This window comes from Lissotriton helveticus, chromosome 2_2, assembly GCF_964261635.1.
Source record: "Lissotriton helveticus chromosome 2_2, aLisHel1.1, whole genome shotgun sequence".
NCBI classification, from domain to species: Eukaryota; Metazoa; Chordata; class Amphibia; order Caudata; family Salamandridae; genus Lissotriton; species Lissotriton helveticus.
In genome coordinates, this window is record NC_136060.1 from 110121456 (window position 1) to 110146315 (window position 24860).

General features: G+C 43.9%; 1 protein-coding gene across 7 annotated transcripts in view; it reads right to left on the minus strand.

The window, feature by feature from the left end:
* The window catches only part of EXOC1 (exocyst complex component 1), a 409496-nt gene that overhangs the window by 195722 nt on the left and 188914 nt on the right, over positions 1-24860 (minus strand). For 4 of the 7 annotated variants that reach the window (XM_078678171.1, XM_078678169.1, XM_078678170.1 and 1 more), the window contains one exon: positions 7161-7270. In XM_078678171.1, the coding sequence (XP_078534297.1) occupies positions 7161-7270 (110 nt within the window). Of the gene's footprint in view, positions 1-1977; positions 2035-7160; positions 7271-24860 lie in introns of all 7 variants that reach the window. The other 3 variants (XM_078678166.1, XM_078678165.1, XM_078678172.1) reach the window with 1 other exon arrangement.

Consider the following 24860-nt stretch of genomic DNA (forward strand, 5'->3'; position numbering starts at 1 on the left):
AAAGCTTTAAAACTGCATAACTCCAGTTCTACTGATTGGATTTGTTGTTGTGGCCTTGTTTTTGTTATTTAATTTTGCTCTAGGTTTCTAAATCTACATGGGATTTTTCTTATGTTGTTTTTTCACTTTATTATTGCTTGAAATTTTGCCTTAATACTTAACACATTGCCTCTACGTTAAGCCTGATTGCTCTGTGCCAAGCTACTGGGTCGAGCATTGGTCAATTTGGGGATTGGCTTGTGCCTCACCCTGACAGGGACTGTGATTGCTGCTTGAGTAGTGTTTCATCTCCAACAACCAGTGGTTGTTGGAGTAATAAAAGCCATATCATCCCTTTTAAGTTGAACAGAGTTGTTGGAAAGTCAAATGAGGCTATGGCGGGGAGACGAAGAAACAGGGGCCCACGAGGTGGAGAAGAGGACAGAGAGGATAAGGCAGGGGCTTTGGAGGAACAGCCACTGTTGAGACAACGATGGGGCACTAGAAAAGCCCATTCTGGAATGCTGCATGATACAGAAGTACTAGGACTGCAATTAAATGTGTATGTGCAGCAATAAGGGGTCATTTCTACAGCAAATGAGATACAGAGTGATAGATCAAAATACAATTGCAGGATAGGTTCTATTTATTAATACCCATTAAAACCCTGTGCAATTTTGCTGCAACCCTTCCCAATGTAATACCCATTTGACAAGCAATAACAGCCAGGCCTAAAATGGAAGTGCCATAAAAGATATCACGGTACAAATCTAAAAGCAAATCAAAATAGGTAAGCTAAGCATTTTGTAAATATATAGTAAAAAATGTCTGTCTAATAACAATGATCAGTTGAATTATGGTACGTATTTGTACAAGTAAAATGTATTTAACTCTTTGTAAAATAAATGGTTACACAAATCATGTTAAGTTACTCTAGCCATGCTCTCTAGTACAGGCAAAATAATTATTATCCAAACTGCATATTAGTGGAACGTTAGTAAACAAAAAAAAACCAGAAACATTAAGCCTCTACATTAACATTGAAAAAAACTCACCTTTCAGCCCTTCATATGGTAATTAGAAGAGGAACAGGGTTATATTATATGAGAGACGTAAAAGTGAGGCTAGAAGCGTAATTGCCTTTATTCACTCACAACCTAATTATAGACCATGGAATAATAACAGAGTCGAAGAATGATGTCTGACAGTTCTTGTACATGGGCCCACATTGACTAATTGCAAAGTGTTATAAAGTAGGCAATTAAAGTGAATTTATTTCATATGGTACATGTACTTCAACCCATACATGGTTGTCGTGAGAGATAGTGAGGCTAAAATATTCTGTTTTGGTTTTAGAAATAAAAAAAGGAATGCTTTTCCTTTTCATAGCTCTCCTTCACCACCATTAATATTACTTTTCTGGAAAGCTATTTAGTCCGCCTATTAAGATGTCCCCTAGGGGTGCTCAAGAGATCCATGTCAGGGTCACACAACTTCTCATTGATGCATACTGATGCACTCTTCTGGTGGCAGGCAAACGACTGTGCAGTCCATTCTCTTATATTGGCATATTAGCAAATTCCCCATTGCAGGTGTCATCGTCAAATGGCCAATCAACAGCAAAGTCCAGCATCCTTTCAGTTCCAGCCACCATCCGCAGATGAAACCGAATATACAGTTTGACAATGTGTAGAAATTGTATTCTTCCTTCCTACTCTCATTTACCCGATGGCTTAGAAGTGACAGAATGAACCACTGACATGACTATATTGAACAAAAACCTTTAATATTTGAAAGAGGAGATTTAGCGTGCTTAATATTCCGTTCCAACATGCCACATTCAGATGCAAAAATATGCTATTGTAATCTTAATTTTACAGAAATTTATATAAATCGTTCTTCAAAGGGACTTTGCTAGAAACCAACACAAAAATAGGAGTTAGATTCACCACACAACCAACTGGTTAATGAAGCGTTTAGCAGATTTAAAGTACTCACTGCTGGGACGGAAAGATAGAAGGATCTGTTATAGAACTGAAGGAGGGTCTGAGTAAACTAGTCAGGGATAAAATACAGGAATTATAGATTTGGGAATTGAATAGCAAACATAAATCAAATATTATTTCGCAGTAAAATGAAAATACACAATGTGTAATGAAAACCAAATACAGACGTAGATTACACAGATTACTAGGGTTTGCTTTAGCAAGTCTAGAAAAGCCATGCTTTTTAACGTTTTGAGAATTGTTTTACAAATGAGACTCAATTAGCATAATGCTCGTTCACAGAATGGCTAAAATCTCAGATTATCTAAGGGCGTGTTGAGTAGTTACACAATGGTAGAAACAATTAAAACTTCCCTAAATAGTAAGTCAGTTCATCTATCTCTATTCTTTTGCTTTAGGTTTGTTAATGCTCAAATAACATCTTCTCCTTTGTTACTAAATTTACGTTTTAAAATCAGTTTAACTTGGAGATCTAAAGAAGACACACGGCACATGAGAAATTGCATTTTGCCGATAGCAACTGTAAATGTAATACATGTATAATTAGTTTTGAGTAAGAGACAGAGATAACTCATAAGAAACAAGCTGCTTATCTACTACTTCTCCAGCTTTGCATCCTTTACTAGATTCATATGCTTGATTCATTCCTCATTTCCTGTCATAGAGCTTGGAGTCCGATAGTAACTATGTATTGCAATAGGAGAAAACTTGACCACAACTCTAAGACTAGCCTCACTTACGTAGCACAATCATATCCTTGTTAAAAACCCTAACTCCAGGAAATGAGGTGAGAGACCTCTGAACTCAATTCTCCTGAGAAAACCACGCATAGAGTTCTTAAAGCAACAGTAAAAAACAGAAGAAACTGTGTGAGACTCAGAAAGGGAGCAGAGAGTGTGTAGCAGCTGAACATATCACAGGAACCAATGGTGGAGAACTGTAGTTGCAGGTAAGTAATGTGTGTGTTGTGCAGCACTAAATCTTTCATAGATTCAAATGAGTAAGCAGGAATAGTAAATAATACTGGACATGCAATATCATGATGTTCTCCTGTGATCAAATAAAGCAGACAGCATCACAAAGTGAAAGGCAGGAAGAGACTCAAGGTATTGAAAGAGATTTAGGGCTGCCTAAGCAGCTGCAGATTCCCTAATCGTTTTACCATTCAGAATGTAGTGCTGTGTACACATGCAGTGACTCTTCCACACAGGTACCATGCAAATGTCTGCCAAAGGAAATCCTCTACAAAGCACTGATGCCACCCTTCTCGAGGAAAGGGATGACACTGAGGTGCACAGAGAATGATCTGCTTTAACATGGCACATGGTGGAGAGTTCTTTCTGCTGCAGAGGTAGGATTGCAGAAGAGAGCTCTGAGAATTACAGGTTCATTTAAAAGAAATTATGATTTTTTTCTTAGTACTATTCTGTCTTTATGAAAACACATGAAAAGTTCCTTAACCGGGAAAGCTTGCATCTCGCTATCCCTCTAGGCGGAAGTGAGGGTTAAAAGCAAGGTGTTTTCCACGCGGTGTACTTGATGTCTGCCTTGACCATAAACTCAAAATGAGTTGACAGAGTACTGTATTAGGTTCCACATTTCTGTCTAGTAGCTATATGTAGAGTATTCTATGAAAAGCCTTTTAAAAAACTAGTTAAGGATTCTAACCAAGAAGAGAAACCCATAACCTGACGAATACATTTTTCTTTTAGAAATAGCTGCCAGATGAACACTTGCGGAGACATAGTTAAGGCTTGAGAAGGTACAGTAAGATCTGATATGGCTTAGAACAGTGGTTCCCAAACTTTTAACTCCTGAGGATCCTCACTGACTCACCACTGGAAGCTGGGGACCCCCAGCAATTTGTATGATTTAAATTTCAAACATTAAAAGAGTAAATAAAAAAAATAAACACACATGTACACAAAAGAAATACTCGAATTATTAAGGATTTTAGTATTTTATATTGAGAGAGTTTGCAAAAAACTGATAATGTTATTGGGAAGGTTGGTGCTGCATCTCCGTGATTAACTTTTAAATAGTTAGTTTTATTGCGCAGTACAAGGCTCCTGCCAGGAAACCCAAAGCAGCCCTGGCAAATGTTTTCAGACCAGTCCCCATACAGTGCACACCAAAGTGCAGTGAATAAGCCTGACAACTACAAAGGGGGCTTTGGGAGGCTCTCCCCAAGAAAATGTAGGATACAATGGTGCTTTCTACAACACATTTATTATTATATATTGAATTGTATTCGCTTATAAAGAATAGTAAATGATGACCTTACTATGCACCAGGATACAACAATCTATGTTGGGGCTCTTCAATGTTTCCTTTATTATCACCCTTCAACAGTGCCTCTTACCTCTCGATAGCACATCTGTCACATGTATTTCATTTGTTTTATAGCATCTCTCATACCATTGTAGGTTGTCAGAGCACTTTGCATCACAGACATTTAGAGACAATGAATCATACTTGTAAATCAGTGTAGAAAAAATGTTACATAAGGCGAAGGGGACTACAAGGTGTAGGGTTCACATGTCTTTCAAACTGGTAGGCATTTCTAAAGAGTGCTTGGTCTGGAAAAACACAAACTCGGGATTCAGAACCTAAAACAGTGGTTAGCATTGACTAACAATAAAAAATGTATTTCCACCCAAATAAACCCCTTTAGCAGCATTAGGATTATAAAAAACTGGGAAAAAACATAAGTTACTAACTTGTACAATGCAGTGTGTAAGCAGCTCCTTGTTGACAGTTTATAGGTCACTGTGCTAGATTATGATTGTCTCTTATGAGCTGCAGAGTAACAAAAGAATCTCTGTGACAAAAGCAGTAACCCACTGACCTATGCACATAAAATACTGTTTTTTAAAATGCATGGCACGCATTCTTTGCAGCAGGCATATTAACCCTATGTGCTACATTAGATAAGTCAAATCTGCAACTGGACAAAACTCATCTCTCTCCACTAGGTACATTAATGACTGGTGTTATCTTGACACTTTTATTGTTACATGAAAACTGCTAATTCTACAAGGAACATTGCAGTGCTTATAAAACTGCTGCCTGCGGACATCCTGGGAATGTGTCACGGACCCCTGGGGGTCCTTGAACCCCAGTTTGGGAAAGAGTGGCTTAGAAGTTACTGAGGGAAAATCTTTGGATTCAGACAAGGCACAAAATATTTTCCACCTTGAACGTTAATTTGTTAGTTGAAAAGGCGATGGCCTGTACCAACTTGTGTGACAGTAAGCAAAAAGCTGTAACAGTGAAAATGCAGGTTTTCAGAAGCCATTCTGACATGCTTAGGGAAGCTGGACTGTGGTGAAGAACATGGCCTCCTCTGGACAGAATATCCTGACACATGCATGCTGGAACCCGGATGCCACTGTCTGGCTGGCTGAGAACCAACAATTCTTGTTTAAAGGAGTCACAAAAAGATCTATGGTTGGATGGTCACACTGGTGGAAGACCATTTTAGGAGCCCTTGGTTCTGCTCTCATTCGTGCTGACTGCTGATCTGCAGCTCAGTGTTTTTGCCCAACAAATGCTTGCACCGGTGAGTTGTTCTGCGATTATGGAACTTCAATGCTTGATCACCAATTGCCATCAGAATTGTGCTTCCTTCAAGAGCAAAGGAAACATCATACTAGTTTATTTATACAAAACAATGATGTAGAAGTGCACAGTCTTTTCAGCAAAGGGGATTTTCACAGTCATGATAGGAATGACTGGAAACCTCTTCATTGGGCCCTAGATGTTGATGTGGAGAATTTGTTATGCCTTTGAACAGTGTTCTTTTGCTGCTACATCTCCCTAAGTGAGCTATCCAGCCACCCATTGATGCATCCGTTGTTATTACATAGTGCATTGGTTGTGGTTGAAGTACAGTCCTACGGCAACACTACTTCTTAGCCTCCAACATCAGTAGAAGTGTCGTATCGGGGAGAATTTTAACTGTTGGCCTCAAAGGACCTGAAAACCTGGAGTCACTGAAGTACAGAACCACCTGAAGGAGCCACATCTACAGCCTGCACTATGGCATGAAAGGAATGCGGGAGGATATTATACCTAGCAGTGACATGAAGTGAAGTGAAAGAGAACATACTAGTTCTCTTTTGAATTTGAATGACATTGATTGAAGTAGGTAAATTTGCTCTTCTGAAGGAAATGGCTTCCCAATGCGGGTGACCATAATTGTGCCCACAAATTGGACAAGGGTTGTGTATTAAAGATGAGATTTGTCCTAATTAACAGTAATCTTAATCTGGGGAACAGATTCATAGTGGTTTCTGCAGAAGCTACTGTCATTTGACAAGATTTGCCTTGACCGGCCAATCATCCAGGTAAGTGAGAGATTTTCATTTGACCAACCAATCATCCAGGTAAATTAATACCTAGTGTTCATGTTAGCTGAGGTAGGCTGCAACTGGAGCATTTTGTGAAGATCATCTGGCTCATTTAAGGCCAAATGGTAAAACTCTGAACTGGTAAAGATTACCAGCAATATCAAATTGCAAGTATTTGCAGTACTTTGTGTGTTTGGGAATGTGGAAGTACACATCCAGCAAATCCAAAAATGTCACAAACTCTTCCTCTGAAACCAGTAAGAGCATCTCCTGTAGTGAAACCATCCAGAGGGATTGCCACCTATGAAATTCGTTCAGTTGCCAGAAGTTAAGAATGGGACAGGCGCCACTCTCCAAAGAACCAGGTGTAGATGGCTTCCTTTCACAGGAATTTGGGGCGGGCTCCAAGGCCCCTTTTGATCCTGAATAGAATCTCTGCTCATAGAATCTCCACATTCTGAAGTGTTGTTTTTTGTGGTGGAAAAAGCTCTCATGTGTATGAAAAAATGGACAACAACCAGCACTTATTTGTGATGCCATGTTTTGAACCACTAGAGATCAATGTGGCGTAAGCTTTAATATTAACAATAAGATAGGGTTCACCGAGAATGCAATTACAAATAACCCAAATAAGCATAACAAAAGGCTAGTGCTGGAAACTAAGTACATCGACGGCATTAAAGCAAGCAAAAATACAGGTAGATGTGTCTGGAATATAGTCTTCCCATATTTTGTTAATACACCAAGGGATCTTACATGTTTGATTTGAAAAGTCACAGCAAACTGTCAGCCACATAAGACAAATTCAATTAAAAACAAGTACCTGTTGAACAAAGACATTGTTCAGGTGACTGGCTAGCCTTCGTGCAAACTGTTCTCGCAAGTCAGCGAACAACTGCTGTTGCTGTTTGACTGATTGAAGCATTTCATGTCCTACAAGCAAAATACAAACAATATCAGAAGAATCCAGGGTATTTGACACTGAAAAAATAGTAACCATCAATTCTGTATTAGATGTAGTTTTCCCTACAGGGAAGCTGTAACAACCAGTTAACTTTGATAACTGCAAAGTAACACTAATGAAGAAACATCTGTAGAAATGTGTTCAAAATGGCGGCAAATATCTTTTCGCTCTCTTTCTCTCTTATTAGTATAGTAAAAGCTCCAGGATTGAGCAGGAAAATCTAAAATATTTTTTTCCCAACCCACAGATTTCTACATCCCCCGAAGTAACACCCACCCTCCAATCCCAAAGAGGTACCAGAGTCAAAGCAAGTTGTGGAAAAAAGGCCAAAAAAATAAGAGACTGAAAACCATATACATTTCTGGGTAGTTTACTTTTAGAAAAAAGGATTCATGTCACAGCTAGTTTACCACAGCTATTCAGACTAGATCCCATTATCTTTCCTCACAGGAACTAGATAGAGAAACACTCCGAACGTGGCTTTCAAGACACAAGGATCATCTATATTCCGTGTGATGCATGTTCACCATGAACTCATAGAAATATAAACACACATGCAAACGTACATCAGAACACTGAAATACTTCTGGGAGTAGACAATATTTCTTGTTTGTATTTTTCTATTAATAAAAGGCTCAATGGCTTGGTTATTATCAGTAAGCCAGTATGTTGAAAGGTGCACACATAGAAATGGATCAAGGTGTTTAAAGTGCAGGAAAGTGCCACTTCATCAGTAGCTTTTGAGGCTACCCTTGCGACCAGCACCTCTGCACCCGGACGCACCAGGGCAGGTAAACCAAAACTGCTGGTGGTTTGAAAGACATTGGCCCCTACTTACCTTAAGTCCAGAAGAACAACCCTGTAACTCGATTGCAAGTATCCCTATGCACTATATGTTTTTCCTATAGGATAACATTACTGCATATTAATGTTCTATAACATTTCTATATTTTGTTGTATATATTTCATCAAACAGATCCCTATCAACCAAAACAACGCCACCAACAGCCAGGCTGACAGCCAAAGCATGAACTCTCACAACCGGAAAATTCCAAAGTGGAGCACATTACTACTGACTTCACACATTACAGTAAATATCATACACCTGTGTGCAGGAAACCTGAGATTCTGACAAAAGAAGGCTGATGGCCCTTTGAGTGAAGAACTTGTGTTGTTTCTGGCTGGAAGTGAACATAAGAAACTCCCTCCTTCCACCTGAAGGTTGCTGCTTAGATTAGACTATTTATAAAGCGCATGGCTGCCACTGCAAAAAGGCGTCCCAGCGCTGAAGCAGAATAGAGCAGAGAACTTAAGCAGGGGTAAGGTCTAAGAGAAGAGCCATGTTTTCACATGCCGTCTAAAGGTCTCATGATCCGGTTTGGCGCGAATGTGGAGAGGAAGGGATTTCCAGAGGACGGGAGCTCTAAACGGAAAGGAGACAAGTTACAGGTGCTGCTGAGTATGTTCCGGTGTTGGCAAATTACGCTACAACAAAAACAGGTTACTAAATTAACAATGCTCTTATTGGTGGATACTCCATCTAATCACAGAGTCCTCACCTTGTGATTATCCCTGGTGCCATACTATTGATTGTTAAAGTTTGCAAGAATCGCTATTGGCATGAGCTAAAGCCATTTTGTTCTTGGCAGCCATTTTGTACCATTTTAGTTAGCCATGTGCTCGCCATGTGCTTTCTCCCTCTTCCAGAGCCTTGCACATGCTCAGAAAGACCTGTAGCTGCCAATACTCCTGTCCTAATGTGTAACCGTCAGACTATTCTTACTGATGTAAGCAGTTTAGTCTCTCCTCCCACTCTGTTGACTAAGCAATTCTTATGTATCCCTATATGTATTTGTGTGCACACTTGTACTGCCTCTTTGTGAGTCTTCATGCTATCTCAGCAATAAACTGGCCATAAAAGGCCCCTGTTCTCTGTACTCCTTAGACCAGAGGTCTTCAAACTTTTGTAGGTTGAGCCCCCCCCAGCTGATTTATTTTAGATGTTGGGCCCCCCCACCACCTGACAGAAATTTCTGGACTCGACCGCCACGCGCACATTCCGGGCATATTCAGCGAATAACATTCAATGCAATAAGAGTGCTTAGTAAACTGCAGGTTTGTGAGTAGGTGGGTTTGGTGAAAGGACAGAGGCTTATTACACAGCTCAATACACCACTTTCCAAGATAAAATTGGGGGTGCATGTTAGTGCAGAGTGGGACGAATGAATGTATGGTTAGTGGTGGGCTTACTGGAGTGAGATTACAGATTGAACAGTGAGGGGGACAGGTGAGTGAAGTGTCATGAGTGCAGGTTGAGTAGTGTGCTTGTGTGACCACAGGCTGAGGTACAGGGTGAAAAGCGCAAGTGCATTATGAGTGCAGAGTGATCACTGTGAGTGCAGGGTGAGTGGGTGAATGGTGTGAGAACATGGTGATCAGTGTGAGTGCAGGGTGAGCGGGTGAATGGTGTGAGTGCATAGTGATCAGTGTGAGTGCATTGTGATCGCTGTGAGTGGGAGGGTAAGTGGGTGAATGGCGTGAGTGCATTGGGGTTAGTGTGAGTGCTTGGTGAGAGTGAAAGTGAAGGGCGAGAATGAGGAGTGAGTGGTCTGAATGCAGGGTGCATTCCCAGACACTTGAAGTAACTCAGCATATTATTGACGGCAGCGTAGGATTTCAAATGTGTTAAACTATTGATATTATGGCAGTAACCAGGAATCAGGGTGGAGGAAATAAATAATGTGCTGATCCCTCAACAAACTTCCAGTCTTATGATTACGGTTGCCAGCTCATTATTTTGATGTCACAGATGGTATACAAATAAGCAGTCATCTAAAGCTGTATTTTCAGCACTTGTCTGTGCATACTTTGAACAGCAAATATAAATAGAAAGAACTTTTAATTGTTTTCTAGAGCTGCATGAATGATCCATGACTGATAATAAAAGGGAACAAAGATAGAAAAGGCACATTACAAATGAATCAACAAAAAGAAGGGGGACATACTACTTATTTATAATCATATTTAGGAATTTGAAAGCTGTTTAAACACATGGCTGGCTGGCATTGTGCGTGCCTGCCTGTGTAATTTCAAAATAAACTTTCAGGGACGTTTTAAGGATTTTTGGGCCTGTGGGCCAAATGTATTTTTGGGGCCCCTGTTCGGACCAGCTTTGATTTTATGATCTAGTCTCAGCTCTTTCATGCCTTCTTTGGTCAAATACTAAATGTGTGTACATCGGATATTCAGGGACAGTGATGTGTGTTTTCAGTATGTAACACAACAGCAGTTCACTAATATTACTGTAAATAATGTGTCACCACCTCTATTTCTCATATGTGAGGTCATGTATTGATCTAAAATAAACTTTTTATATGGAAGTCGCATGACCCATAAACACATTTTGTCTGCAAAATGTATGTAATAGACTTTTACACATTAAAAATGAATGATTAAAAACGATATTTACAACATTGTGTTTAAAAAGGATTCAAGGTCATGAGGGCAAGACTCTGTAGAATAGAGCTGGCTCTTTCAGTCCCCCCCACCCAACCCCTTTATTTATTTATTTATTTATTTATGCGTTTTTATATAGCGCAGACTTTACCCGAAGGGGTCACAATAGGAACAGACCTGATACATGAGAACATTACAAGTGAACAAATTACAAAAGCAAACGCTAAATTACATGAGGCAAAAGTGCCAATCATGAGCAAACAAATACAAGAGGTAGCAAACGGAGCATTATGTCCCTGGAAACTTTGTCTCCGTTCTGGGAAGAGCTAACTCTCCCAGGAGGGGGTTAATTCACAGAGATGACATGCTTCAGGTGCAGTGGGAGGCTAGGGGTCTCCTCTGCTAAAACCAAAAGCGTGTCCCGCTGCAGCTGAAGCTGTCAGCTCTGTGATTACCCCCCTCCTGGGAGAGTTAACATAACAAAAGAACGGGCACCTCCTGCCCCATCGATCTCCCCTCCCTCCCCCTTACACATACCGGAATGCTTCAAGAAGACTTGCACGGGCAGACGACGATTAGAGGGCACAAAGGTCAGATTGAAGTGGAGTGCGCGCCCCCCCTGGGAAGGTGTCGCGCCCCCCCAGGGGGGCCCGCCCCACAGATTGAAGAACACTGCCTTAGACTGTCTCATATAGCGGCCTGAGTGTACTGTATGACACAGTCTCCCTCATGTGAGGTTAATAAATACTTCTTTTTGAAATTACAGCTTCTGTGCCACTCTCTTCTTTGTTGGTTTAAGGACCAGGTGTATCAGTGAACCCCTAAAAAGGTTTTTATTCTACAAGATCAGAAAAAACTAAAAAAGCAAAGCACCTGCGAGCCGGTAAGCGCATATAAGTGTCACTCATGAGCATTTATGTCAGTTGCTTTGATATGCTTGTCTGCGTCCTCAGACGTGGAGCCCAAAAGCAGGTTGGAACAGCCAATGTACAGATTCAAAAATTTGGATATTTGCAGATGGAAAAGGCGATCAGTCCACTGAATGGGGAGGTGGGAGGGCAGCGAGGAAACTGTGGTGAGCTAGAGTACCCACCAGAAAGCACTACAGAAGGCAAGTATCATTCTTCTGATAGATATATCTAATTGCAGATTCCTCGCCTTTTATGAAGAGATACCAAAACAGTGCCTCCCAAGGTGGTAAGTCTGTGGAGTAGCTCAGATAAAAAAGTTCTGTAGGCCAGAATAAGCGAAATGTCCTTGCTGTTGGATCCGAATGTCAAGGCATATAGTGCTGGTGAATTGTTGCACTGATTTGTGTGTAACTTCTTTTTATTGACATTTTGTTGTATACAGATTCCAAACACTATAGATGGTCATTAAAAGTACACAGTAAAGTTTCTGCATGCAATTCAGTGTGTCGTTGTATCAATATCAAGCATTATCAATAGTTGTTGTAGTACTGATACTGAAGAAACCGTGAAATAAAAAATAAATAAATAAATAAATGGGATCTATGAGAAAATCATTAGCTCCAACCTGTCCTTTTGTGGAGATAATTCCCAACCACAAATTAAGGAAGAACCTAACCCTACCACACACTCCCTAGGCATATTTCCTCCTATCTCATTAGAAGAGGTTGTATCTTTAACCACGCAAATCAAGAGCGGGTGTCCAGATGACACTATCCCAGCAAGAATTATGCCTATGCTTGGTAAAGAACTAGGTCCTGGGATTCAGAGATTGGTAAATCTTTCCCTGAGCACAGGTGAGGTTCCCAGGGGGTGGAAAAAGGCTCTGGTAAGACCCATTAGGAAAAACTCCACAATTCCATGGACAGACCTGTCCAATCTTAGACTGATATCCCTGCTACCATTCCTAGGAAAACTCACTGAAAAACATGTGAATCGCCACCTATCCCTCGATATTGAACAGGCAAGAGGGCTGGATTACTCACAATCCGGTTTTAGGCCCAAACACAGCACAGAGTCAACCCTGATGTCAGTCACAGACGACCTACATATGTATCAGGATAGAGGCCACTCAGTCATCCTGGTACTACTAGACCTGTCGGCGGTGTTCGACACTGTGTCACACAACACCTTGACAAATCGACTGGCAAACACCGGTCTAGAGAACAAGGCTCTTACCTGGCTAAGGAGCTTCTTATCCAACCGCACCCAATGCGTCACCATGGGTGCCTATCGCTCGGTGGAGGTAGAGATTTCTAAAGGGGTGCCACAGGGCTCTTGTTTGATCCCGACTCTCTTTAACATCTACGTGGCACCCCTGGCTGGAATTATGCGAGCATATGGTTTCATCCGTGTCTTACGCGGATGACACACTGCTCCTTTTTCCCTTTAAATCTCTCACCACGGAGGTTAAAAACTCCTTTTCTCAGGGCATGAAAGCTGTGGCTCAGTGGATGTCATCAAACTGCCTGCAGTGTAATGTAAGCAAGACCGAACTCATGTTGTTCGGGGAGGCAAAAATCCTCTGGACCCCAGATTGGTGGCCACATGATCTGGGACCAGTCCCTGAACCCAAACAGATCGTAAAGAACTTAGGAGTCCGCCTAGATCAGGAGCGTTCACTGAAACAACATAGCAATTATATCGTGGGCACGTGCTTCCACGTGATAAGCCTATTACGCAAAGTCTTCCCTATACTTCCAGACTCCATCAGGAAAACATTGGTACAGGCCCTTGTCCTTAGCCGTATTGATTACTGTAACGGCTTGCTACTATCTGTAAACTCCAAGTGATCCAGAATACTGCGGCCCGCCTGGTCTTGAACACCCCCCCCCCCCCCGCCCGAACTGCGTCCAAACCTCTCCTGGACAAACTGCGTTGGCTGTCTGTCCGGCAGAGGACGAAGTTTAAGACATATTGTCTAATTCACAAGAGCTTAAACGGACTAGGTCCTGCATATCTGAAAAATAAATTTATACCCTACGCTCCTGCACGCTCCCTTAGGTCAAGCAACCAATTCCTATTATGTGTGCCCCGTGCGAAGAAGGCCAGGCACGGAGGCAGAGCTCTATGTGTGGTTAGGCCATCGCTATGGAACAAGCTCCTTCTAGCTCTCAGGCAGTGCTCAGAACATCTGCTGTTTAGAAAGCAACTCAAAACCTTTGTTTCAAAACGAGTCCATTTTCATCTGGTTCCCCTCTGACTGTGTCTTGCTGTGTTCCTAGGACGCAGAGATACTCCTCCGGGAGTCGATTCGAGCGCAATACAAACCCGCAAATAAATAAATAAATAAATAAATAAATAAATAAAACGGGTGTAAGACAATAAAGGCCTTTGCCTGTATAATGTTCCATAGTTATGGTGTTTATCAGCAATGCTGATCGTAGAGGATACGACTCAGTGTATCTTAATGGGGGATATAATACTTCAACAAGGGTAACTACAACTGGGATACACTGTATAGGAGGAGTTGCTGTGTATTAGGGGCAGGTGGGCTATTTGATTGATTTCAGTACCTAGACATTATAGATCGGGATTTGGGGTGGGGGGGGCAGAATTGGCCATGAGGATTAGGACTCCTGTTTAGTCGATGTCCGCACTCTACATATTGTGGTCATCAGGGCCACCTCTTCACACGTGGTTTGAGAGAGGGACGGGGTGGTGCATGTAGGTGATGTATTCGCTAATTCCTGTTTGAAAGTGTTTGAAGTGTGAAGAAGTGTCGCCGCTTGCATAGATATGTGGAGTTGCGAGTGCCTCGGATTACTTCGAGCTTGAGCGCCTCTTCTTCCGATGCTCCCCATTTGGTAACTGATCCCCTCCAAGCCGCCAGCGGTGGTCCCACTGGTGTCCTACAGGGCATAGCTATGCTTCTCTTGGTCAATAGGATAGCTAGGGATGCGAATCGAGTCTCCACTTTTTGGTGTTTCCAACGCCAGGCTATGCCCAGCGCACAGGCCTCCCATGTGTTAATACCTGTAAGCCCAGTTACCTCGAGTAATGTATTATGTGTCGTCATCCAGTAGGTCTGGAGTGTCGGGCAGCTCCAGAACATATGGAGAAAGGATGCTCTGGATTCCGGGCACCGAGGGCAAGTAAATTGCGTGTTTGAGTAATAGATTTGGAGAGTTTCTGGTGTCAGGTATGCACGGTGCAATATAAAATATTGTATGTTTTTGAAGCGGTAGTTACGCAACACCTTTTTAGGAAATTCTAGGGCCCGTTCACATTCTTTGTCATGGAGGGGCCTTTGAAACTCCACCTCCCATTTTTCACGAAGTGGGGTACGGGTGATAGCACCCAGCGATTGGCTTGCTTTATACAGTCATGCCACTAAGTATCGCCTGGGGCCCATCTGCAGGATTGCATGCAGGACTGGGTGCATGGGTGGTTCCTAGTCTATTGTGTGCCAGATTCTGCGGCAATCGGCCAGCAGCTGCCTATGTATGATAAACTGCCCCTTTTGGAGGTCCCTATCAGCTGCAAGTTCTGCAAATGACTGCAGTTGGACATTTGCAAACAGGAAGCCTGCTTCCGTGTTTGAGTGCTCGGTCCACAGGTGTACAGCGTGTGCTTATAGTGAGCTTGGCCTCTGGGAAGGGGGAGTACATAGGGGCCACACGTGTCATTCTATGCACGCGCTTCAAGCATGTATGCACTTCTGTTAATTGGAGCGGGCAGTCCCGCATGGGTTTAGCTCCTGGTAGAAGCATGCGGTGAATAGTTGGGGCTGAAATTGGTCCCTCGTTTGAGTGGCTTTCTCCTAGCGCTCAGCCTGCTGTCCATCGCGACATCCATTGTAACTGGGCTGCAAGGAAATATGTCTTGGAAGAGGGGGCTCCCAGTGCCCCTTGATCCATTGGCAGCTGCAACTTGGCTAGGAGTAGTCTGGGAAGAGCATTATTTGTTTGTTCTCAACTTGAATAGGGCCATGCGCATGACTGCTCTTAGCACAGCATACCAATTTATACAGTGTAAGAACTTAGCAGGCATCTGGCGGGGTGGGTATCCTGGTGGAGGCATTCGGACTGGCACTCTGTGGGCCTTCTCTACGGAGAAGAACAATATACAGTCTGTGGCAGGCAGGAATGACAATCCAGGTCTCTATGTATGCGATGTGATAGGTGCCTTCAACGTCTTCTGGATGCCCCAAGACCCAGATACTACAGCGCCTCGAGCAACCTTCGCGGTCATCTATGCGTACCTCCATAGTTGTCATCCGGCCCAGTATTGTCTGCAAAGTCTCTTGGTACATCTTGACTGAAGATTGCATGGTGGTGACTTTTTTCTCTCCGTCTGATACCCTCTCTGGAAGCTTACGGTGATCATCCCTGAGCAAGCTAAGATCTGTAGTCACGGTGCCAAATCGCTTCTCCTTTGATACTCTAGAGTGCTGGATAGCGTCCAATACTTTATCCATCTTTTCGGAGAGGGTCAGCTCTGGAGGAACTATTGCATCCTTCTGTGGCATTTTAGTACCTGTGAAATTATCTTGTGCTGTCACTGGTGTAGCTGAGCTTGCATTGGCGAGATGTTTGCCCATGCTGTTAGATTTGTTGCTGAAAAGGTCGGTGCTTCAACTCAGGGTGGGAGGTCGATTGTACCATGAAGCTCTGACCTGGACTTAGAAGACGGGCGTTATTTTCGGATGGAAGTGCATTTATCTGGCCACTAATCTTCTCCCCATAGTCCACCCGATCCAAGAAAGCTCCTAGGTGCAAGGACATTGAAGGTGTGCAGGCACAGTTTCCAGTCTCCTGTGTCTTATGTACTTAGGTTTTGCGCAAAATCTGAGGAGAGGTTTGAAGAGTATTTGGGGTCCTTGACTCTTGTCAAGCAGTGGTAGGCACAACGGGGGGAGAGCTTTGTTCTGTTCGGTTGCGCGCTGTCATGTGGAGGATCTCTGGGCGCTTTATTATGCCCTGGTTTCACCCATCTATACCCCGGGGCTGTGGCCAGTGTTTGCTGATTTCAGTCGAGCTGTTTGGAGTAGTGGGGGAAATCCGCAGGCGTCTGGTCCTGTGCGCCTGAGAGCTCTGGTATGCTGCGTGAATGCCAAAGGCACCCTCCCGGGGTGCCTATCAATGTCTTTAGTTCCCCGTATGTCACTGCCGCTCACCGGGATGGCTGCGCAAGCACTCCGTGCTCAGGTGTACAGTTCCTTGATACATGGCACTCCCCACGTCTCTTAGTATCGCTGCCGGTTGTGGGGGGAGGGGCAGAATGTCAGGTGGGCCTTTGTGTGTTGATTACAGATGCTGGCTAGTTTTTCTCCAAGTCAAAAAGAGGGGGGGGGCCAGGAGCCTATTGAAGTCCAGTGTACGTGCTCCAAAAATAGATATATATCAAGGGGGGACACTGTTCCAAGAGTAGGGTGTGAATTATCACCTACTCATCAAGTAGGGAGAGTAGGAGTGAAAAAAGGGATTTAAGAGAAAAGAAAAAAGAAGGAAGGAAAAGAGAGGCAGATGTGCATCCCTGGTCTCAAGGAACGAGCCCCGAAGGGGAGGGTAAGGTATTGCCTCTTTTGTTAGCCCTCACACTTCACAAAGGGAGTCATGTTTCATCACCAGGCTTATGCTCCTCGTCGGGTCGGCGTTGCAATGCCCGAAGAGACACCTATTGAAAGGGTCACTTTCACGGAGATATTTTGAGAGAAAAGTCGACTGCTGAATGCGGGTATGCGGGCTAGAACCTGGGAGGGAGGAGTGAAGTACGTGCTGTGAAGATAAGCAAAAATATTAAAATACCTAAGGGTATCCACTGGGAGACTTTTAATAGCGTGGTACCCTTGGTAGGATAAACAACAACACGAGTTGGTGGGTTACTGTGGGGCTTAATGTTCCCAAGTAACTGCTAAAAGGTCGACATGTTTCACTCCTAGTACGTCCGCTATTGCATCAATGGCGTTTCTTCAGGACCTAGAGTAAGGTGTAATGGTACACGTGAAAGGTGGGGTTCCAAAGAAGAAGGTAACCTACTAGGAGTAAATGTACTAAATATACAACCATATGACTACTATTTGTGCTCTGATGGTTCAAAACTCGATTCGTAGATTGTCCTACATAAAAGGAGTACTCTACCCACGGGGGAATAGTGTCCCTCGACTAGTCCTGGCTGATGTCCCACACCCTAGTATGGTTGCGTTGGGTGCCGGTTCAGTAGCACCTACCCTACATCAGCGGTTGCCTTTTTCTCTACCGCTACTCACCACTGGGTCTACAGTAAAATTACTTCTCAGTCCGAGTGTAGCAGCAGGGGCCTATCTGGGGGCTCCCAGGGATGAGTGCCATCTACGGAGTTGTCAGTGCATCATGGCGCGGCCGCCATTTCAGTTACGGGTCTGTCTCTGTTTAGCGCTTGTATCAGCATTCACTTACTGGGCTCTTGAGGAATGTCGCTGCAGCTCAGTGGGATGATGCCGGGGGCACCCCGTACTCAGATGTGCCGTTCTGCTCCCCATGGTGGTCCATACCCCCTTCCGTGTCGTTGCCGGTCATGGGGGAAGGGAGGACCAGAGTGTCGGGCAGCAGCTTGCGTGTTTCCGTTGATTGTGCGCTTGTTCTCCTCCGGTTTCAATCACAGCAACTGATTCCATGGTGAACTTGTTGTTCTCTCTAGGTGCCGTGTCAGGAGCTTATCTGGCGGTTCGTATGGGTGATCGCCACCTTCAGAGTTTGGCGGCTGCCATCTTGGCTCGGGGGCCATCCCAGCTCGGTGCGCGTGTTAGCACTGATTTACAAAGACTCTAAGGTAGGGAGCTCAGTATATGTTTCCTGCAACGTTCCAGTGGCTGTAGCCGTGTTTTCAGCTGCTTCGGAGCGGTGTAGCCCGGCGAGATTCGTGCCTGGTGTCGGAGCCTCAGCTCGGCACATCCACCATCGTAGCCTGCTTGGCCAGGCCCCCATCATGAATTGTTGCACTGATGCCCATGTAGCAGCGTGACATATATTCAGGACAGGCACTTTGCAGTTGCTGCAGCCTTTGCTCCCTTGGAATGACCCAATAGGTCTTCTGGAGGCTGCTTCTTAGCTAAAGTATAGCGTATCTTAATATAGAGAACTATCCATAGGAAGAAGGCCTGTTTCTGCAACGCCATTTCATCCTTTGGATGAGGCAGCCAGAAAAACAGATGATCGTCCACCCAATGTTCTGTGGTATAATTGATGTAAAACCTCAGTGTTCTCTTAGGGTACAAGCTGTACAGTCTTTTTCCTGTTTCAAAGGATGAGGCATCACAAAGGTCAGAAGAGTGATGACTTGCTGATGTGAAAAGGCGTCATCACATTCTGTAGGAAACAGCAGTTTGTCCGGAAAAAAGGTTGTATAATAAGGCTTGACTGAGAGGGCATGAAGCTCACTCACACAGCGTGCAAATGTTCTCGGAAACGGAAATTTGTTTTTTAATGTGAGGAGGCGCATTGGAGAACTGTGCTTTGGCTCAAAAGGGGTACACATGAGTCATGTGAGGAGAAAATTCAAGTCCCACTCTGGGATCATAAATGTTTTTGTCAAAAACATATGTTGTAAACCTTTTCAAAAATGCATCACAAGGGGTGAATTGAACAAGCACGGCTCTTCCAACAAATGGAAAAAGGCTCAAAGGGCTGACACTTAACCTTTAACTGTGCCCACAGCAAAGACAAAACAAACAGCAATACATTTGGCCTGCAACATCTGGTCACACCAAGTCACCTCCTTATCACAGTGTTCGGAATAAACTGATTTCATCGACAGAGGCTTGGCTTCCAGGATCACATTGATGGCTTCAGGAAGAAGGCTGAAGGAGATCAATGGCTTCTGCTCAATCTCCATGCCTGCAGGTGAAGATTGCGCAGACCCGGATGAAAGACCCTGGCCTGTGAGAGAAGACCCTCCTGCAGATGCTGCCTGGATGGAAGACGGATGCTGAGGCTCAGACGTTCTGGGTACTACACTGTTCTGGCCCAATCTGGAGCCACTAGGATGACTTGATCCTGGTCATTCTTGATCTTCTATCAACAACAAAAAGGGGAGAGCGAGAAAATCGAAATGGATTTGTTCTCCCTAAACATATGTAAATAAACAAACAGAATCCACTCTTCATGTATTGGGTGTATCCTCCACAGTTGGGGAACGCATTCCTTGTTTTTAGGTCCCCTCACACACCAACAGATCCCTTGGTGTCATGCTTCATCATCGGGGTCATCGTACCCCTCTACGGGGTACGGCGTGCTGCGACCTACGGATACGTGGGAGCACTTGGTAGACTATGTGTGGTGCGGATGAGGGGTTTTAATTTATGTGAGTGTAAGGTGGGGTTTAGAACTAAGTGAAGGTTAAAAAGGACCTGGCTTGTAGGGTGACTAAAAAATATTTAATAAACCCCCGGGCTGGTGCTGTTAAAATTAAAGTGTGGGAGGTTACCATGCGGACAATGTGCATTACCTCCTCTCGGTGTGCGTCGACATGTTTCGGTGTAAAGACACCTTCTTCAGGACGGGGTGCACAAATCCCCACCTTACTCAGGTTTCTCTAACCTTTATCAGATTTGCCAACAAAAAGTGAGAATTACAGTGCAGGTAAAACAATGTACCTAACAAAACGTCGTTTTTTAGTCAACCTGTAAAGGAAAAGAGAATTTTTTTTTTCTGGTAGTCTACTTCTCCACATCCATGGGTAAAGTGACCAGTGGTTACAGGTGACAAACTTGCGGTCAGTACTATAACTACAGGTGCTAATTGTGCCTATAGTGGGATAAAAACAAGGACAAACTAGACTCACTGACATAAAAACATAAAACGCACACTTGTTTTGTAGTTATGGTGTTTGGTGTAGTTTCAGAGCGTAACACCATTCGTGGTAAAACTGTTTGAGCAAGGTTGTATTGTGCCCCTGTAAAGAAAAGAGATGATTCATGCATGTAAGTATTCACAACATACTGTTTAGATGGGGTTGAATAAGCTTCATGAGCCAAACGTCAGGGTCTGGTATGCTATTTAGCACCTGTTTGGAAAAAAACGATATTCAAGTCCCTACTCTACTTACATTAGCGTCGTGGAGACAGTAGCCGCTCTTTACCCCCTACTACTCACGATTTCAGCAAGGAAATTCCTCCCGATCGACCCCTCTGTGGCTCCGGTGATTATGCCAAATGGAGTCCAAGGTACGGGTTTTTATATCCTTGCCCGAGGTAGGGTTAATTGGACGATTGGTTAATTGGTGTTTCCTTTATGCTCCTATAAGGATTTATACCGGTTCTGCTCGCGACTCTCTAGGTAAGCGTGTTCGGTTCGCGCATGCGCACGTTTACTCCCTTGTTTCAGTTTGATGCGCGCATGCGTTTTCATCGCGGTAGGATCGCTTTATCGCTTGCCGCTTGGAAGTGCAGTGTTGCGAAACGACGCATGTGTTTCTAAACGTGCCTATTGAAATCCTGCTGCAGTTATGTTGTCTGTATGCGTTCGAAAGAGGGGTGGTTGAGCAAAAAAAGGTGCTCTGCTGTTTTTCACACATGAGATCAGCTGTCTCCTCTTGGTGAAAAAATAGTGGCTCCCTAAAAAGAAGTGCGGCAGGTTTCAATGATATTTATGAGAATAAAGCCTAATAGGGTCTTGGCAATATGTCTGTGTGCATTCAGCTGGTATCTCCTATGGTCCGTGAGAGCAGTAGGGAATCTCGAGGGAAACTGTCTAGGTTAACTGACCCCAGGGAATATTATCATTCAGGCCAACGGTGCTCGTCCCTAGTCTAAAAACCCATCTTTGCTCTTTCTCAGAGTCCTTGTTCTGACGATAGCTGTTCAACTACTGTCCATTTGATGTCATTGACACAATGTTCACTTTCCAAGAAGTGGGTGGCCATTTTCGTTGTTATCTTTCTGCACCGGATGTTGCTCTTGTGCTCAGCAATTCGCACTTTCACTGGTCTTTTGGTCATACCAATGTATTCCAAATTACAAGGGCAGGTAATCATGTAAATGACATTCTTGCTGTTACAGTTAGTTAGTTTTCGTTGCTCCCATTTGGTTCCATTGGCAAAGATCAAGTGTTTACTTTTCCGAGTGAGATGACAGCTCGCACAATTACCACATGGGTAGTGACCTCCTAGACCATGTTGCGAGAGTTGCAGTTGTTGTTGTTTCGAGCGTGTATGCACCAGCATGTCCTTGAGATTTTTGCCTCGTTTGTGGGCAAATAGTGGTTTCTCAATGTTTAAGGTGCCACTCGTCAGGATTCGCCAATGTTTGTTCAGGAGTTTGGACACTTCATTAGTTTGGGAGCTGTAAGTAGTCACGCAGATTGGTCTGGTGGCTACCTCATTGGTCTGGATTTTGTTTTCTAGTAATGCTTCCCGGTGGTTGTTTCTTGCCCTCTTCATGGCATTGTTAATGATCCTCTCCGGATACTGTCTTTTCTGTAGTTTGTTTTTCAAGTCTTGTGCTTGTGCCTTGTAATCTTGGATCTGGGTACAGTTTCGTCTCAACCGTAAAAATTGGCCATGCGGTAAATTCGTTCGTGAATACCGTGGGTGGAAGCTGTCATAACGGAGGAGACCGTTCCTTGCGGTTGTTTTGAAGTGGGTAGTGGTTTGTAGTTTGCCATCCCTGGGAAAAATGTTCAGATCAAGAAATACCAGTGTCTCCCTTGAAACTGTATGGGTGAATTTCAGGAAATGGTTCTGCAGGTTCAGCCATTCCATGAACTCTGATACAGATTCTCGGTTACCCTGCCATATCACAAGCACATCGTCTATGTACCTCCTCCAGGAGTTGATGTGATATCTGTATGGGTTGTTGGTGTGTAGGATTTTTGTGCTTTCTAAATGGTGCACATACAGACCCGCCAGGCTCGGCGCGAATGTACTGCCCATGCTGGTGCCGTGGCGTTGGAGGTAGAGGGTTCCCTCAAACTCAAAAATTTTTTTAGTTAATGCCAGCGTGATGCACTCCATTACCACGCCTCTTGGGGTCTGGTATTTCCAGTTGGCACTGTACAGGACCTCATCAATGATAGATATGGTTTCACCATGAGGGAGGCTAGTGTACAGGCTTTCAACGTCTAGACTAAGCAACAGTTGGCTGTCTGGATCGAAGTTGAGGTCTTGTAAATGTTGCAGAACCGATTTGGTGTCCTTTATGTAGGTATCCGTCCCTTGTACTAAAGGGCGTAAAAAGGCATCCGAGAATTTTGACAGGGGCTCAAGGATGGAGCCTATCCCTGAGACAATCGGTCTGCCGGGCGGGTTTTCCAGATTTTTATGAATTTTGGGGATGCAGTAGAAATAGGGTGTCTTCGGTGTTTTTTGGACAAAAAATTCAGCCTCCTTTTTTGATAGCCAATTGTGTGCTAGGGCCTCCTCTACCATGCATCCGATGGTGATCCTGATTGATTCTGTTGGATCTTGGGGTAGGATCGTATAATTACGTTGGTCTGATAACAACCTGAGGCACTCTCTTTTTAGGCTGCTGTAGTCTGAATTACTATCGCTCCCCCTTTATCAGCGGGCTTGATGGTTATGTCTTGATTGTTGGCCAACTCACGAATGGTTTCATGTTTGTGGCGGCTGGTATTATGGAAGACCTGGCGATTTTTTCTGTCCATTTCTTTTAGTTCGGTCATAACAGCATTTTCATAGGCTTGAACCTCAATGGGTAGAGTATTGTCTGGTGGGACAAAAGTGGATTTTGTTCTTAAGCCTGTGTCAGTTTCCGTGAGTTTTTCTTTCCCCTTAAAAAAGACCTGTAATTTGATTTTACGGATGAATTCATGTACTTCCGTGTGATATTTGAATAGGTCCAGTTTATTAGTGGGGACGAAACCCAATCCTTTGTCAGGACATCCTTCTGAGTGTCAGTTAGTTCCCATGGGGTGATATTTATTACTAGGTCCCCCTCCGGCTGGTCGATGGGTTCTCTGGTAGGGCCCCCGTCATGCTCCTAGTGTTCATCCGTGGGTCCGTTTGGATCGGGTTCTGCCACAACACTGTGTATCCTTTTCTCTTTCGGCCGCGGCGCGGTCCAGGGCGTGACGATAAAAAAGGCAGGTTCTGGTAAAACCCATTATCGAACACATTCCCCCATTGTTGGTACATCTGGCCTGGTGGTGGCGGGCCGTAGTTATATGGTGGGAAAGGGTTGGTCCCCCGTATTGGGAGTAGAAAGGTTGCGGTTGGTAACCCCTCCATCCTCTTTGTCCTGGGTGTTGTTGGCCTCTTTGTCTCTGTGTGCCATTATACCTTGGGTTACTGCTTGTACTTGACCCCGATGATCCGGTATCCGAACCGTCGCTGTCAATGTCGCTATTAACGTTGCGGGGGACGTAGTCATCCTTCGTGTAAGGGTACGCAGTCTCCGGGGTAAAGCGATCTTTGTCTATCCCCAGTTTTTTTTTTATTTACTTTGTTTGAGTGTGGCTTCAAAATCTGACATCTGTTGATTTAACTCATCCAGTCTCTTTTTCAGTTCGGCAGGTTTTATGTATGTCTTTAGTTGTACCTCAATTTTTTGGATGTCAATTTTCAACTCCTGCGTGATCCGTTTGGCTGTTTTTATGATTAGTACTAACCAATCCCGTGTGCAGTGCCACAAGATTAGTGACCATTCCTTTTTGAAAACCTTGTCTGATTGGAAAATAAAAGGTTAATTCTTAACCAATAACCCTTGTGGTGCAATCTTATTTCGCAGATATTCAGTCATAAGGAGGCCATGGACAGCTGTTTTGATCTGGGTTCTTCTAAGATTCATCAGCTCATCCCAATCCGCCACACTCGGTCCCGGATCTGTGCTGCTAAGGCCTTCAAAAGGGTTGACTGCCGCCAGAATTTCGTCAATTACCTCCTCGGCAAACGTGAGTCCATGTTCAGACTCCATCGTGCTGTTGGTGTGTGTTTGAGACTTATGTGTGTGTTTTAATGTGGTGAGTCAGTGTTACTAGTGGGAATAGGGGAACTTCCGCAGCTGTGCGCTGCTTATATACTATCAACAACTAAAAGGGGAGAGAGAGAAAATCAAAATGGATTCGTTCTCCCTAAACATATGTAAATAAAAAAACAGAATCGACTCTTCGTGTATTGGGTGTATCCTCCACAGTTGGGGAACACCTTCCTTGTTTTTATGTCCCCTCAAAAAACCAACAGGCCCCTTGGTGTCATGCTT